General features: G+C 44.8%; 1 protein-coding gene across 1 annotated transcript in view; it reads left to right on the top strand.

The window, feature by feature from the left end:
- Positions 1-18,010, top strand: part of LOC141134639 (poly(3-hydroxybutyrate) depolymerase-like) — a 94,492-nt gene that overhangs the window by 46,116 nt on the left and 30,366 nt on the right. Inside the window, exons 4-7 of the mRNA XM_073624089.1 lie at positions 21-112; positions 199-309; positions 5,109-5,141; positions 16,079-16,187. Coding sequence (XP_073480190.1) covers positions 21-112; positions 199-309; positions 5,109-5,141; positions 16,079-16,187 — 345 coding nt within the window. The remainder of the gene's footprint in view (positions 1-20; positions 113-198; positions 310-5,108; positions 5,142-16,078; positions 16,188-18,010) is intronic.

The raw sequence follows: 18,010 nt of genomic DNA, 5'->3' as shown, positions 1-18,010 counted from the left end.
CGTTTTTTTGTGCGTTACAGGCGTGGTTAAGAAACAGGAGGAGTTTTACCGAAGATACACTAATGCTGAAAACATTAAGACTGTCTACGATATAGTAGCACAGCATGGCATGGTGAGGGTCCCTAATTATTAACCAATTGGATTTTATGGTGATTTATTTATAACTGTACAATGAAGTCATAAATCTTCTATTTACAGCCTACTGATTTTTACGGAGGGGCCTGCGGAACCACCAATCTCCAATACATAAACAACTGCAATTACAACGGTGCCTACGAGGCTTTGAACCACATCTATGGTGGGCTCCAGGTGAGATGGGCCTCTGGCGGCTACGGGAAGCTAAAAATCTTTATAGTTATATGTAGCACCCTTTAGTGTGTGCTAGAAGTAGTGAGTTTACAGTAGGTAAATGTAATTTAGCTCAGGGCTAAGCCTGAGCTATGGAATCTGGATCAAGGTTCAGTGACTCAGTTCTGGATGACTCATCCTGACAGCTCCCTTTGGTGCCTCCCCCTATTTCTGAGACATTGGAGAATGTTCTAGAGCTACTTGGTGGAGGTTAGGAGGAGCTGCCTTGAATAATTATGAGGCCTCGGCCAGTCCCCAGTGGTGAGCTGGCAGGTGGCAGATCTTACCTCATAAATAGACATGAGCCATGCCAGCAGGGCAGTTGGGTGGAAGATGGAGATACAGTGCTGTGGAGGCTGTCGGTGGCCCTCAGGGATGCCCCCTAGTCTGGGGGGGGGGGGAGTATTCTGCCTTGAGCCAGGCATTGAGTGCTGGAAGAATCCTGGCATAACACATGGGAGGAAGCCCTTTCTGGAGGCACGTGAGCAAGAGAGGACAGAGTGAGTAGATCAGCACTGCTGGGGACTAACAAAGTGGAAGACTGCCACATGTAGTCAGTTTCCCTGAAGACAGTGGTGTGCTTAAGTCTTCATCCTTCCCTGGGAGATCTCCTGAGAGTCAGCTGGGTGGGCTGGTGAAGAGTCAGTCAGGAGGACTGTGGAGAAGTTAGCCTGGAGGGCTAGTAAAAAGGGGCAGCTGCACCCAGGTGGCTTGGCAGTGCCTGAAAAGGTGGTACTGGGATCAACTATAGAGGATAAGTGCGGGCTGTTCACTGTAATCTTGCTACACTACAAGGGGCTAAGAGTTCCTACCTGTTAAGGGCCATTGTTAAAACTGGCTGAGAGCCTGTCAGATCAACTAACAGTGATTCAGCTGGAGCCAGCAAGCAAGTGTGTGCAGGAGGAGATTAAAGAAGACTGTATATAGACTGTATATAGAAAGATGTCCCTGACGTTGTTGCCAAAGTTTTGATGAAGTCAAGTGGGCATCCCATAACCTCCCATCCCTATCTTAGTCATTAACCCTCTATAAATAACAAAAACAAAGTCACAGACTGTTCTCTGACTCTGGAGTACTTGTGAAAATTTGGTGTGCTTGGCTGTGCAGAAGTGGGGGATCCAGTTCATCCGTGTGCTAAATATACATTAACGGGTTCCTGTTCCTATCTCCTCATGAGTTAATGTAGATGCTTAACTTGCTAAAGTACTGTGTATCATAAACAGCCGCCATCTTTTTAAATGTTAAAATACTAGTTTTATCCTTATTTTTATTCTTTGTTGCATCTTAGGCAGGCCATAGAAGGTGCTAATTTCTTTTTCTGCAACCACAAGTTTCAGGAAAGAAATTTGCATGGTTTCTCCATCAACACAGACAGTGTTGACAGGGGAATCCTTCCTGCCGAGCAATTGTCTTTTCCCATGGGGGGGGGGGGGGGGGGAGACAGTGATTATCAATATCGGTCATTGCAGCCACTTGAGATAATCGCAAGTGAATCTGGAAGGCTGGTTGTACCTAGGTTGATTGATTGATCAACTTGGTACATTCAGCCTACCCAATAATGGTTTGAATTTTGGCCAGTTCCTGCTGAACTGGCCGAAATTTGAACCGTGTATGGCCGGCCTTAGTGCACCTGATCTCCTGTGGCCTCTTTACAGTCAAGTCCTGTCTACATGTACTCCAGCAATGGCGGCATGTTATTTTTCAGGATAGGATTTACTGATAGTGACAACATTGGACCATCCCTGTGTAATATGTGTTGAAATGGTCACTTGTGGTCTCCATCAGGAGCACCATTGGGAGACAAGGACGGAGCATTGTCACAATGTAACAGGAAATGCCTGTACAAGAACCTTCATGGCAGGATTACCAGGGTTTAATTTAACTAAAGCTACAGATTCATAAACATTTACTGTATATGCAAGCTTATAAAAAGTTTTAGTTTTAGTTTACATCTAGGTAAGATGTTAACATCTAATTTAAGACGTCTACATTAAAAGCTTGTTTATTTTAATATTTAGTCACTGTTCTTTGCTGCTTCTTTTATCACAGTACAAATCTTGGATATCCCAATTCACTAGCTGAATTATGAGGTTTATTGCATAATTAGGTTTCTCCCACCAATCATTCAGGAATATTGCTGATTGTGCTATCTGACCACAAAAAACTGAAATATCCTTTGTGATGTTGATTTTCAAATGGCAGTACAGGCATGGCATGAATAAAGCATAGACATGTTACATCTCAATAGCATACTGGTGATAGATGACTTCTGAGTTACAGAAGTTTATCTTTAAAATATCTCTCAATCAAAATTGATTATTTTTAATCCTCGTACTACTAGGATTAGTAAATGGATAGGAAAGTATTTCATATTTACTTGTTTTAAACTTTTTAAACATTTCTTCAGTTACTTCCTGGTTTCTTGCCTAGGCAAATGATGTCATACATCTCAGGAGTCTTTAGGAGGAGAGGAGGAGGAGTTTTCTCAGCTAAGCACACACTTCTGCATGCATGCTTGCGCTAAAGGCAGATAGATTCCAGGAAGTAAATGCTACAAGAATCATCTGCCCTTACTCAAGATTGCCCTGGCTAGTAATACTAGGGGAAGTTTTTCAAAGCGATTTCTCAACAAAATAAAGCAAAGAGACATGGATGGATGGGGGAGTTTGCTTTGAATATTAAAAATTCAATAAGTTAGTGTTTTTGGTTTGTGGTGCCCGGATGCAGTGAAGATCCGCTTTAAAGTGGTGTTAAACTCTATTTTTAAAACATTGCTGATGCATATCAGCTCAGAGTACATGTACAGCACCGATCTGTGCTGTGGTGATATGACTCCCTTGCTCATGCACGGAGTGACATCATGGCAGCCTGGTCCCTCTAGTGTCCAGTGCCAGAGGGTACACTATGACAGGTAAGCTGTCACGATAAGCTAATATGTGCCTAACATCAGGGCAGGTGCAAGGATTTTTGACTACACAGGCGAAGGTACATTTTGGGTCCCCCCCCCCATCCTTTATCTCGACCCCCCCCCCCCCCCAATATGGAATACACTTTATTTGTGCTCCATTGAGCTATAGTGGTTCTAGTGCTTAGAGTGTGTGTTTAACTTACAGAAAATGGCACACGGGACGATCAGAGATTGCATACATGGCACACAGGACAGTCAGAGATTGCATGCATGGCACATTACATACATCATGGCATACGGGATGGTCGAAGATTGCATGCATGGGACACGGGACGGTCAGAGATTGCATACATAATGGCTCATGAGACGGTCAGAGATTGCATACATGGCACATGGGACAGTCAGAGATTGCATGCTTGGCACAAGGGATGGTCAGAGATTGCATACATGGCACATGGGACGGTCAGAGATTGCATGCATGGCACACAGTAAGATCAGAGATTGCATGCATAGCACATTGCATACATCATCGCACACAGGACGGTCGGAGATTGCTTGCATGGGACACGGGACGGTCAGAGATTGCATACATCATGGCACATGAGACGTCAGAGATTGCATACATGGCAGACAGGACAGTCAGAGATTGCATACATCATGGCACACGGCATGGACAGAGATTGCATACATGGCACACCGGATGGTCAGAGATTACATGCATGGCACACGGGACAGTCAGAGATTGCATACATGGCACACGGGACGGTTAGAGATTGTATACATCATGGCACGGTCAGAGATTGCATACATGACACACGGGACAGTCATAGATTGCACGCATTGCACGTGGGACGGTCATAGATTGCACGCATTGCACATGGGACGGAAATTGATTGCATGCATTGAACACGGGACGGCAATAGATTGCGTACATGGCACATGGGACGTTCATAGATTGCACGCATTGCACACGGGATGGTCAGAGATTGCACGCATTGCATACAGGATGGTCAGAGATTGCATACATGGCACACGGGACGGTCATAGATTGCACACGGGACGGTCATAGATTGCATACATGGCACAAGGGCAGGGCTGGTACAATAATATACACAGCTTGCTTGCCTCACCTTGCACAGAGATGAGAGGGAGAGAAATCTTCATCTGTGCTGTACCACCACTGCCAATTGCGCTCCTCCTGTGCTTTCTGCTGGTCTTGGTCCCTCCCCCTGGTCTCACTTTTCTTTCCAGGCTCCCTCTTTTCTCCCACGCTCTGTGTGCTGCTGAAATGAAGGTGTTGCTACCATCCAGCCAGGTGGGAAGATTTTTTTATTCTTCATGATCCTGCAGCTCAGCTGGCAGAGAAAGAGGAAAAGAGGGGGAGTGCTGTAATAGGCAGGGCCGGGCCTGCAGTAAGGAGATGCGAGTGTAGCGGGTGAAGTTAATAGTGTCCGGCTGGGGCTGTGCTGCGCCGCCTCCTGCCAATGTGCGGATGAGCTGGGCTGTGTACAGGTTGAAAAAGGTCGGCCGCCAGCACCAGCATAAGCATCTTTTGGGGAACCCCTGGCTTTGGTGCCCCCCCTCTCCTGGCGCCCTCAGGCGGCTGCCTTGGCTGCATTATTCTGGTGCCGGCCCTGCCTAACATGTGGATTAATACTATTTTAAATCCAATAAATAAAAGGGGAGGGCAAAGGAAAGTCAGGCTGCAATTTTTATTGCACGCTGTGACAAACTCACAGTTTGCAGTGAAATCGGAATAAACAATTTCAGTGCAGAAATGGATACTGTACAACTTTGCACAACAAAGGTAATGCTAGAGAGAAGAATATAACTGAATTTTTTTTACTTACAGAAACCAAGCCCTGGAGCAGCTCTTACTGGAGAGGTGAGAGAAATAATTTACAAACAAATTACGGGGAATGCCAACCAAAAAAACAAACAAACATTTTTTGGATAGAGTGGGAAAGGGCTAGACCTATGTCAGATTTTTCTTACTGTCTGTGTTCCATTGATGGGAAAGCACCTCACTTCCTATAAAGTCGCTGGCCTAAAGTTGTCTTACTCTATCCAAGAATAAAGAAATAAGAAGCTTTGGCTGTGCAGTGCCTTAAAAAAAGTATTCATACCCCTTGAAATGTTCCACATATTGTCATATTACAACCAAAAATGTAAATGTTTTTTATTGGGATTTTAAGTGATAGACCAACACAAAGTGGCACATAATTGTGAAGTCGAAGGAAAATAATAAATGGTTTTTAACATTTTTTACTAACAAATATCTGAAAAGTGTGGCGTGCATTTGTATTCAGCCCCCCTGAGTCAATACTTTGTAGAACCACCTTTCGCTGCAATTACAGCTGCAAGTCTTTTTGGGTATGTCTCTACCAGCTTTGCACATCTAAAGAGAGACATTTTTGCCCATTCTTCTTTGCAAAATAGCTCAAGCTCTGTCAGATTAGATGACGAGTGTCTGTGAACAGCAATTTTCAAGTCTTGCCACAGATTCTCAATTGGATTTAGGTCTGGACTTTGACTGGACCATTATAACACATGAAAATGCTTTGATCTAAACCATTCCATTGTAGCTGTGGCTGTATGTTTAGGGTCGTTGTCCTGCTGGAAGGTGAACCTCCGCCCCAGTCTCAAGTTTTTTGCAGACTCTAATGCCCCGTACACACGGTCGGATTTTCCCATGGAAAATGTCCGATCGGAGCGTGTTGTCGGAAATTCCGACCGTGTGTGGGCTCCATCGGACATTTTCCATCGGATTTTCCGACACACAAAGTTTGAGAGCAGGAGATAAAATTTTCCGACAACAAAATCCGATCGCGTCAATTCCGACCGTGTGTGGCCTGTTCCGACGCACAAAGTGCCACGCATGCTCAGAAGAAATTCCGACACAGAACAGCTCGGTCTGGTAAACTTAGCGTTCGCAATGGATACAGCACTTTCGTCACGCTGCAATGTTAAAAATGGTTTAATACAGCGCACTCTCTTCTTCTTTATAATGTGACAAGAATTAAGTCGTTTTGCTGCTCATATTCACACACACTTCTCACAAACTTATTTTTGTGTTTTTTTCTTGGGATTCCCGGAATATATTGTTATTTGTCACATCTGACAGAATTTCTTTTTTTTTTTTTTTTCTTTTTTTTTGTGATTTAAAGCCATTTTTGGTTTAGATTTAATGTTTGTATTTTTTCCAAGGCTGATCTTTGTTTAATGTTATTTTTATTTTTACTACAGACTATTTTTGTGTGTGTTTTTTGTGTCAAGTTACCACAACACCATTGATATCTTTTATTATTTAATCTCAAGGAGATTGTTTGTTGTTGGTGTCCCTTGTTAATTTCACATTGTATTTTTGAAATGTACCTGAATCCTCACAAACCAACTGTCCTTTTTGAAGTCAAACACACATAGGCAAGTATAATTCAAAACAAAAATCCTTTATTAAGGGCTCAGAACCAAACAAAGAGGGAGGCAACCCTGGATCAACAGGAGAAATTAGCGAAGCCTGGGACCCCCAGGGCAGACATCAATTCTTGAACATCAAAATTGGTGGCCTGAGGAGTCCATATGTAAGGGAGGCCAGTCTGGTCCAGAAGTCCCAGAGAGCAGCAGATGACATCTTTCTCCCCAGGCTGTGGTACCACAAGAGGCTGCATCTTTTGGCCGACCAGACTGGATCCAGGGTGCTCACTTTCTGGTCTTCCTTCCATGCTTCATTCCGGGCTGTGGCTGTGCTGTTGGAGATGTGGCAGGAGGAGGAGTAGGACCTGGAGGAGGAGGAGGACTGGGAGGACCTGGAGGAGGAGGAGGAGAAGGAGGAAGAGGACCTGCAGGAGGAGGAGGAGGACCATCTGTGAGTTCGCAAATGTGTGTCTGAGATGTAATTTGGCCCCTCATACCTTTATTAAGAGCCTCCAATATGAGCGACTCACACATGAGTTGTTGTCCCTCCTCCATCCTCTGCATTTTAGAGGCAATGATGGCAGCAATGTCCTCCTCCACGGTGTGTGGTGCTCCCAGGGTCTCTGTAGCCCTCCAAAAGAGGCCTATGGCAGCCTCCTCTAGGGCACTCCTCCTCCTGCCACTTTCTCTTTCCAGGTGTGGACCGGCATATCAGGCAGGCGGCTCGGCCCAGCCACCTCCTGGCTGAGACTTCCCTGTGTATGAAAAAGGGACATGGTTTTAGTTTTTGCATCATCAATCACAATCATAAATTAGTACTCCAAACTAACATCTAGTTAACATCATTGATTGGACAAGCAGAAATATTTAGAGGAATGCTATACCTGGCTCAATCTGGGCTCCTCCACATGTTGTTGCCTGGAAGGCCCAAGTTGGGCGTCAGAAGCCTCAGCTGGGGGGGAAGGAAGCGTGGAAGGAAGACTGGAGAGGGATGGCCTGGGTTCAGTCTGGCCTGCCAGAAAATGCAGCCTGTCATAGTACCACATCCTGGGGAGATAGATGTCATCTGCTGCTCCGGATCTCTGCGAATCCTGGACTTTCTGGCGCTCCCTTACATAAGTGCTCCTCAGGCCACCAATTAAGATCTTCAAAAATGTGATGTCTGCTGTGGGGATCACCTGCTTCACAATTTCCAACAATTTATCCAGTGCTGCCTTCCTCTTTGTTTGGTTCTTGTAATGTGGGTTGTTGATCTCCCACAGACATGGCAGCTCCCTTAACATATCAATGAATAGTGACATGAAGTCATTATCTTTTAATAAGATATCCATGTTCACTGCAAGACACAACACAAGACAAAGCCTAATGTCAGTCAAAACTCTCCTAATCTTGTTACAATATAGGCCTCAATCTAGAAGCAGTATAGGCACAAGTTTGTCTCTTACCTTCGTTCTTACGACGCATCCAATGCTCCTTCGTCCGCTCACAGATCGTACGTACTACGCACCCGTGTTACGCTTTATACACACTGCGCATGCGTGTAACTCCGCCCGCCCCTGACGTTCTTTCTAGTCTATTCCCCACCCCTTTTCGTTCGGTGCAGTGGGTGAAGAGCACATGGCGGAGTCAGAGCAGGTGCGTGCTAATTATAGCAACGAGGAGGAGGAAAGCCCGGATCCGGACACGTCCCGATCCAGAAGGAGACGATTTAAGGCCAAAAATATGTCCTTTGGGGAGATGTTGGAGATGGTGGACATCCTGAAGAAGGTCGACTATGACGGGAAGTATGGGCCTTACCCCAACCCCAATATCAGAAAGGCCAAGATCATGGCGAAAGTGGTCAAAAGTCTGCACAGGAATTTCGGGGTACGACGATCAAAAGATCAACTCAGGAAGCGGTGGTCGGACCTAAAATTAAGAGAGCCTGAGCAGTACCGAAAGATCCGGAGAGTGCTGCAAAAAAGTAAGTAGTTGTGCTGTGTTCCTATTCTTTTTGTCTTTATTACGTTCGTGCTGCACCATATGCTTTTCTTAATTGTACAGTTTCATATGTCAATTTTAATGTTCATGGACCCATTATTCGTTCGAATCAAACATTTTTTTTTCGCCCTCTAGAACACCATTGTTTAGGCCATATGCATTTTCCTACATTTTTTAGGGCCTAGTTGGATGCAAAATATTTGGTTGTGTAGATGGGTTTGTTACTAGAATGAAATGCAAACTAGATTCTGTGTAAGGAGAGGACACTGGGCAGCTGTTTTCACATCTGGACACTGGAGCACTAGTGTGGGACACAAGAACACCATTTTTATTAGGGGGGGCACACAGGTGCTCCAGTGTATACTATAGGGGGGTCTCCATCTGTGAAGCTTGTACTAAACAGGTAAAGTATTGCAGGTTGACAAAGGATAATAAACAAGCGACATCTTTGAACTCTGCTAAAATTGACGATTGTACCCCACTTCCAAGCAATGTTTCCTATTTATAGTTCTGCCATCAAATCACTGTGTGCTAATTATACCATTTTTGTTTTACATAGGGGAGAAAAGACTCGGAGGACACCCCTCATCCGAGGAGACCAGAGACCCCCCACCTGTGGAAGAAGGTGAAATACCCCCAACCCAAGTGGAGCAGGAGGAGGAAGAAGATGTGGTTGAAATTGGCACCACAACAGGTAAATGTCTGCGACCACAGACTCAGGTAAGAGATGGATGCTGGCAGATTTTTGATACCTGTTTTTGTTTGGTTTCTCTCTTTTTAGGTGATCGTGTTGTTAGGGATCGAGATCCTTTCACATCAGAAAGTGCCCAGATGCTGATCGGGGAGATCATGGGGTGTAATTTAGAATTAGAGAACCTCAAGACAAAAATCAATGATGTGATTAAAAAAAATAATAACATCATTGATGTTTTGGGGCGAATTTAATACCCCACAAAATCACTTTTGTTTGGTACAATGTTTAAAATATTTTTGAAATGTTTCGAAAAGAAAATTTGGAGGATGCACAGTGTGCCAACATGTGCTATCTGCCATCACGGGAGATCAATGGACGCGTTTTGGGGGTGCAACCCCTTCCTCAATAATAAAGTAGCTGTGAGGAAGGGCTTGCCCCCACAAAACACGTCCCTTGATCCCTGTGATGGCAGCTAGCACATGTTGACATTCGTAAATTGGTGTGCATCTTCCAAATTTGGCTTTTCAAGGGGTGATTTGACCCCATCTGAACGCAATATCAAACACAGTTCCTAAATACTCATGTCTGATATTGCCTTCAGGTTTTACCATATGTGAACTTTGTAAGTTCAAGTTTTTTGTCTTTCTTGTTGGTTTTACACAGGCCTGGTTTATCGTAAATGGACATTTCTGTTTTTGATAATGCCACCCCAAAAATTGTTATACAACAAACATGTTGGTTTGTTCTAAAAACCGGTTCTAAATGCACATGTGATTGTGCAGGTATTAAAAAGTTTGTTAATCAAGAATGTGTGGATTATTGTCTCAACGCTACAACACTTTTGTGGTGATGTAATTGCTGTTTTCGTAGAAAATGGTGGTTATTTCCTAAGGGCAAATCCTCTTTGCACTACAAGAGCATTTTCATTGCAGTTTCAAGAGCACTTGTAGTATAAAAAGTGTATACGCCTTTAGTATATAACAGCCAACAGTGCTTTGTATAAGGTTACACAATCACGCAATTTACAGGACTCCCCACATTGCTGTCAGGCTAAGCTAAAACAAACACAAGCAGTAAATGTCCACAAAGAATTTCTTTTTTTTGCTTTTTTATTTGAAAAAGGCTTCACAAATTTGCAGGCATATTGATGGCCCCCCTACCCGCAAAGAACTCCAGGTATCGTAACCGGACATCACGGGCACTCAGGGAGGGCAAGCCAGGACGGCCGCTTTCAAGCGCTGTCAGTGTTGTTTCAGGGATCACTCCGGCCTCAGGCCCAACTGAGCCAGCATAGTTGGCTGAATGTTTCCGTAAAAAGTTATGGAGAATACAGCAGGCCATGATTATATGATTACGTTTATACTCCGCCATATGGATAGGTGTCAGAAATAGGTGGAACCGGCTGGCCAGGATTCCAAATGTGTTCTCCACCACTCTTCGGGCTCTGGCCAGCCGCTAATTAAAAACCCTCTGTTCCGGGGTGAGGGTCCTCATCGGGAATGGCCGCATAAGATGGTCCCCCAGCGCAAACGCTTCATCAGCAACGAACACAAATGGGAGTCCTTGCACATTGTCCTCTGGAGCTGGCAAGTCCAAGCTGCCATTCTGGAGACGCCTGTAGAACTCCGTCTAGACGATGACTCCACCATCGGACATCCGGCCATTTTTCCCTACGTCCACATACAAGAAGTCATAATTAGCCGACACCACCGCCAACATCACAATACTATTGAACCCCTTATAGTTGAAATAGTACGACCCTGAGTTGGGTGGTGGGATGATGTGGACGTGTTTCCCATCAATTGCCCCTCCGCAGTTAGGAAAGTCCCACCGCTGGGCAAAGTGGGAGTCCACAGTCTGCCATTCCTGTGGCGTGGAAGGAAACTGTTGAGGAAAAAAAATAAATATTAATATTTTTGCTCAGAAACATGGCAAGCAGATTAGGCACAAACATTCTGGGGCAACCTCCAGATAGCATTTATTAAGGGGAATTTAACAACACCAAAGTATAAGGTACACCTGTCATATTCCCCCTCCCCCCCTCTCATGGGCCATTTCTAACATTATGGGGGGTGGGGGAATCTTGGACAGGTAACCCTCTTCACTTCATTGAGAGATGAATGCCTAAATACAGGGTATTACTTGGAACAGCCCCTCCTTAGTTACACTATTGGCAGCCCACTGGACAGGTAAGAAGTGTCATAATACAAAGATATAAATACACACTGTACACATTTGAGCACATTTGGACATTCTGCTATTACCTATCAAGATAATAATAGGATCTAAAAAGTTTAAACACTACCATTGGAAAGTATACAGGCAGGCCCTTGCACTACATGCTTTGGGGAATTCATCCATAAATCTGACCACAAAAGAGATTGGTATAGTGTGTATGGGTTTGGAAAAGTCAGCAGATAGATGATTGAGGATAGAGAATTGGTATCAGCTGACTTAGCAGTTGAGGGGAGGGAGGGTTACTAAAAATGATTTGAGGACACCACAAAAAAAAGCCTCAAGCACTCTGCCTGAATTTAAAGCACAAATTACATTTCAAAACGTTTTAGGGGGTGTTTGGGGTAAAGCACTACTATGGAGCTGATAAAATACATTGTTAAGTGACTACATTAGGTGAATATAGGGCCCGTAGACCATGTTGGGGAGGTTAGTGAAGGACAATGTGTATGAAGGACCTACAAAATTAATTACCTAAAAAACCAGCATGAATGAGGACAAAGGGGACATTCGCAGCATATTACAATCATGGTAATTAGGGAATGAGGAAAGAAATACAAGATATTAGCAAACATTAAATACAATAAAATGTGATATTAAAGGATAAAAATCTTACCTTCATATACTCCTTCTGCAGGACCTGGATGATGGCAGAACAGGTCTCTGGGATAATGATACCCAGAGCCTGGGGGGAGATGCCTGTCGAGAACTTCAAGTCCTGCAGACTTCTCCCTGTCGCCAAATACCGCAGGGTAGCGACGAGCCTCTGCTCCGGAGTGATGGCTTGCCTCATGCAGGTATCCTGCCTGCTAATATAAGGGGTCAGCGAAGCCAACAAACGGTGAAACACGGGGTCCGTCATCCTGAGAAAGTTCCTGAAATCATCAGGATTATTCTCACGGATCTCACGGAGCAAAGGCATATGAGAGAACTGGTCACGCTGAAGCAACCAATTCTTGGTCCATAAACTCCTCCCCACCCTGTTCATGGACTGGACTTGTGTCAAGGTCAGGACCCCAACACCAAGCCCCCGCACAGCACGAACTCTACGAGGAGTACGCATACGCAACATGGCTAGAAAATGGTCGGCTGCTCAGAACGAAGTAACAGAACGCACTGAAGAACAGTAAGGCCTGTGAAGAGCGACCTGAAAAACAGTAACGAACGCACAAGAACACAATGACTAAGTCACGCGGAACTTGCTTGCACACACTGAAGAGCAGATACAAACCCACAAGCACAAACTGAACGGCAGAAAACGATCTGAAAGCCACGAGTCTGAAAAAGCGCGAATCGTCTCTCACCAAACTTTTACTAACACGACATTAGCAAAAGGAGCCCAAAGGGTGCCGCGCTTGGTTCTGAACTGGCCTTTTCTAGTCTCGTCGTACGTGCTTGACGTCACCGCTATCTTTGCGATCGGAAATTCCGACAACTTTGTGCGACCGTGTGTACGCAAAACAAGTTTGAGCCAACATCCGTCGGAAAAAATCCTAGGATTTTGTTGTCGGAATGTCCGATCAATGTCCAACCGTGTGTACGGGGAATAACAGGTTTTCTTCTAAGATTGCCCTGTATTTGGCTCCCTCCATTTCCCCATCAACTCTGATCAGCTTCCTTGTCCCTGCTGAAGAAAAGCGCCCCCACAACAAAATGCTGCCACCACTATGTTTCACGGTGGGGATGGTGTGTTCAGGGTGATGTGCAGTGTTATTTTTCCGCCACACATAACGTTTTGCTTTTAGGCCGAAAAGTTAAATTTTGGTCTCATCTGAGCCAAGCACCTTCTTCCACGTTTGCTGTGTCCCATACATGACTTCCTGCAAAGTGCAAACAGGACTTCTTATGGCTTTCTTTCAACAATGGCTTTCTTCTTGCCACTCTTCCATAAAGGCCAGATTTGAGGAGTGCACGACCAATAGTTGTCCTGTTGACAGATTCTCCCATCTGAGCTGTGGAAATCTTTGCAGCTCCTCCAGAGTTACCATGGGCCTATTGGCTGCTTTTCTGATTATTGCTCTCTTTGCCCAGTTTGTTAGTTTAGGTGGATGGCCATGTCTTGGTAGGTTTGCAGTTGTGCCATACTATTTCCATTTTTGGATGATGGATTGTACAATGCTCCGTGAGATGTTCAAATCTTGGAATATATTTTTAATAACCGAATCCTGCTTTAAACTTCTCCACAACTTTATCCCTGACCTGTCTGGTGTGTTCTTTGGACATTAAGGTTCTATAACAAACCTCTGAGGGCTTCACAGAACAGCTGTATTTATACTGAGATTAAATTACACACAGGTGGACTCTATTTACAAATAAGGTGACTTCTGAAGGCAATTGGTTCCACTAGATTTTAGTTAGAGGTATCAGAGTAAAGGGGGCTGAATACAAATGCACGCCACACTTTTTAGATACTTATTTTGTAAAAAATTTTGAAAACCATTTATCATCTTCCATCCGCTCCACAATTATGTGCCACTTTGTGTTTGTCTATCACATAAAATCCCAATAAAATACATTTACGTTTTTTGGTTGTAACATGAGAAAAAAAGATGTTCTTCATCAAAGAGCATGCGACGTAGGTGCTTTTTGGATTGCTGTTCTGCAGACCAACATTTCAACCACACAGTTCTCTGCATATCAACAGAGATTACACTCATGTTGCAAAATTAGATGAGCCATCCACACAATAATGCAAGACAGAAGAAATAAGCTCTCAATGTTCGAATGCTACAGGATTAACGAAAAGAGCAGCAGCATCCTCTGACATGACTTTAAGCTATTCCTCTAGAGTTTGACATTACAGCAATAGTAGGCTGCAGAGCAGGGCCAGCTAGAGGAAACCGATATTTGGGAAGCGCTTCTAAGGTACAGACAGTGTTTTGTTTAAGAGAGAAATACTGTAGCTGAGAAATAGCAGGGTCTGTAGCGAGAACAGCCTATTTCTTTAAAAAAAAAAAAAAAATTGGGAGGAGAACAATATTTGTCCAAAATTATCCAATCACCGCACAGACCATCTTTGAGTAGGGAACGTAGGGCTGCTGTTAGAGATCACAGGGCCCTGTACAGCATACCTGACAGGGACCTCCATCCCCCACCGAAAATATCAATTTATATTCTCTATAAAAAAAAAAAAAACTACTAATGTGTTCATTCAGGGAAGGAAGGGGCAAATAAATATGACATATTTAGCAGACCCCCACTAAAGGTGGGGACAAGGGGTGGGCAGGAGGGGCGTCTGCCCTGCGCACTGTGGCATCATGTGAGGTTTGGCGGGGGGGGCGCTGTGAGGAGATGGGGGGGGGGGGGTTGTGTTGGGAGGGGGAATATGGGGGGCGGCAGGGGGTAAGAATTGCTCTAGGAGGAAAAATTTGGGTGGATGTGGTGATTTAGGGGACTTTGTGCTAGAAGGGGACATTTGGGAGGTATGTGCTAGAACAGGGTTTCTCAACTCCAGTCCTCAAGGCACCCCAACAGGCCATATTTTCAGGCTTTCCATTATTTTGCACAGGTGATTTGATCAGTTTCATTGCCTTGGTAATTACCACAGCTGTTTCATCTGAGGGAAATCCTGAAAACATGACCTGTTGGGGCGCCTTGAGGACTGGAGTTGAGAAACACTGTGCTAGAAGATGTGATATGTTGGGGGGGGGGGGGTGTTTCTTGTAAGAATGATGGAGGGGATTTGGAGCGGGAGGGGAGAGGATATGTACTCGAAGGGGAAAATTGAAGGGCAGAAGATATTGTGTTTTTTTTGGGGGGGGGGGGGCAAGCATCCACAGCAAAAGGTTCAGAGGTGGTAAAAGCTGCAGGAGCGTCAGATAGGGATTTTGGTGGTGAAGGTGTAGGAGCACATTTATGCCCTCTACATTCAGAGCACACAGAGCATACACCAGCACTCAAAGGTGCCAATTTCTGCATATAATCCTGCAATGTTGCAGAAAATCCCTCCTTGGATAATGCAGAGTAGGGGGCCATGCCCAATAGAGCAGGCTGGAGTTGGAGGTAGTCTCCAGTAGGGGACAATAGTCCAGGCTGTAAATGTCAGGCCCCTGAAGGGGAGCACTACAGCACTGTAAGTGGATCGAGATAGAGGCCCAAAACAGAGGGGCTTCTTCCTTGCCCTTGGGATCCAACATGCTACTGCCAAGAAGAACCGCCGACATGCTACTGTCAACATGAACCACCGACAAGAACAACCAAATAGAGAACACCAGGTAAAAAAAAACCTTGGTTACTCACAAAACCGACTGCAAAAGCAGAAGGGGTGATGGCTGGAGGTGACCCGGTGCACTGGAAGTAAACCCCACAAAAAAAAGTGGAACCATAATGAGGTAAGCATGCAGGCACATAGGAGTAGTGGTGCAGCACATAATTCCTGAGCGTTTTAACCCTTTTCATGGAGAAGTATACTAGGCAGTTCAGAAAAAGTTATTTTCCCTGGAGTTGGCTTTACTGTTCTCCCTACTGAATTCACTTGTCTCCCCTTGTCTCTCTTCTAGTTGATTCTATTCGACCAGTCAGAATTTTTTAAACCAACTTCCCCCTCCACCTATGGAATGGACACTGCTGGATATATATACGTCCCTGCTTCCTGCCAGAGCGGAGCACGTAAGTTTGGACTTCAATTTGTTGACTCCCAGCAGAGCCAGTCACCATTGGGCACCTGTAGTAATCAGAAAATCCATTTCTGAATTGGTGTAGCCTCACCTCTCAGGAATGACTTGTTTTTTTTACAATTTATTTACTGTTCTTCTCCAGACCAGCCTTAGTGATGAAAAAAAAACTCTCATAAATCTGTTAGACACTTACCTGTCCAGGGAGCCCACGATGTCGGCACCTCAGGCGATCTCCGGATCGGCTGTCGGGTGCAGCCGTCACCATTCCTGTTAAGGGAACCCGGCAGTAAAACCTTTCAGCTTCACAGCCAGTTCCCTACTGCGCATGCGCCAAGAGCGCAGCTCTTTCTAATTGGTCTGGCGGCGGAGGAAGGAGGAGGGGGCCAAACGTCTGAGGACGGTGCCGTGGCCCCGTCTCCCAGAAGTGGGGAACGGTACCTGTCAAAAACAGGTACCCATTCCCCCTCCCCCCTGATAGGTGCCAAATGTGGCACTGGAGGGGGGGAGGAGACAAATAAGTGGAAGTTCCACTTTTGAGTGGAACTCCGCTTTAATAGCCAGTTTTATCCTCTTCCAATATCCCATACATAATTTCAGTTATCAGCCTTGAGGTCAGGAAGGAGACAGGTCATCCTTCATGGGGTCTTACACTGGGCTGACATGTCCACCTTGACAGGAAGAGAATACAAGTAAATAGCAGCACCTGCCCCAATCCCTACACTATTGTAACAACGTAAAGTGTATGTGAAGGCAATTAAAAAAAAAAAAAACACATATGCAGATTCCCCCAATGTTTTATCCCTTTAAAAATAGTTACATTACAAGGAAAGATTAGCTGAACTGAATTTATTTAAAATATTAAGGGGGGATATGATCAACATATATAAATACATAAGTGGTCCATATCGTGAACTTGGTGTTGAGTTATTCACTTTAAGATCATCACAGAGCACAAGGGGCATTCTTTACATCTGGATGAAAAGATATTTAAAGTGATACTAAAGTCTTGTTTCTTTTTTAGTTAAAAATAACAAACATGTTTTACTCACCTGCTCTGTGCAGTGCTTTTGCACTGAGCAGCCTTGATCCTCCTCTTCTCAAGTCCCTCTTTGGTGCTTCTGGCCCCTCCCTCCTGTCAACTGCCCCCACAGCAAGCAGCTTGCTATGGGGGCACCTGAGCCAAGTCACAGCTGCCTGTGTCCATTCAGACATGGAGTCGCTGCCCAGCCTGCCCCCTTCCTCTCCTCATTTGCGGACTGACTTTGATTGACAGCAGAGGGAGCCAATGGCTCCACTCTGCTGTCTCAGCCAATGAGGAGGAGAATCCTGGACAGCCGAGTCTCTTGTACAACATAGCTGGATCTAGAGGGACCTCGGGTAAGTATTGGGGGGGGGGGCTGAGGGGTCTGCTGCACACAGAAGGCTTTTTATCTTAATGCATAGAATGCGTTAAGATAAAAGACCTTCTGCCTTTACAACCACTTTAACCTCCAAATATGGAAAGCCTTCTTCACAGTAAGAGCTGTGAAAATGTGGAATAGACTCCCTCAACAGCTGGTTCTGACCAGCTCAGGAGATTGTTTTAAAAAAAAAAAAGCCTGGATTCTTCCTAAATGTACAAAATATTACTTCATACCAACATTTATTGGTAAAGCTGATCCAGGAAATATTATTTGCCTCTTGTGGAATCAGGAAAGAATTTGTACCCCCGTTGGAGCAAACTGGATCATGCTTTGCTGGGTCTTTTTTTTTTTTTTTCTGTGGGTTGAACTGAATGGACTTGTGTCTTCTTTCAACCAGATTAAAGTGGGAGTA

This window comes from Aquarana catesbeiana, linkage group LG03 (genome assembly GCF_042186555.1).
Source record: "Aquarana catesbeiana isolate 2022-GZ linkage group LG03, ASM4218655v1, whole genome shotgun sequence".
Lineage (NCBI taxonomy): Eukaryota > Metazoa > Chordata > Amphibia > Anura > Ranidae > Aquarana > Aquarana catesbeiana.
Note: the sequence above shows the minus strand (reverse complement) of the source record. Positions and strands in the feature narration are given on the sequence as shown.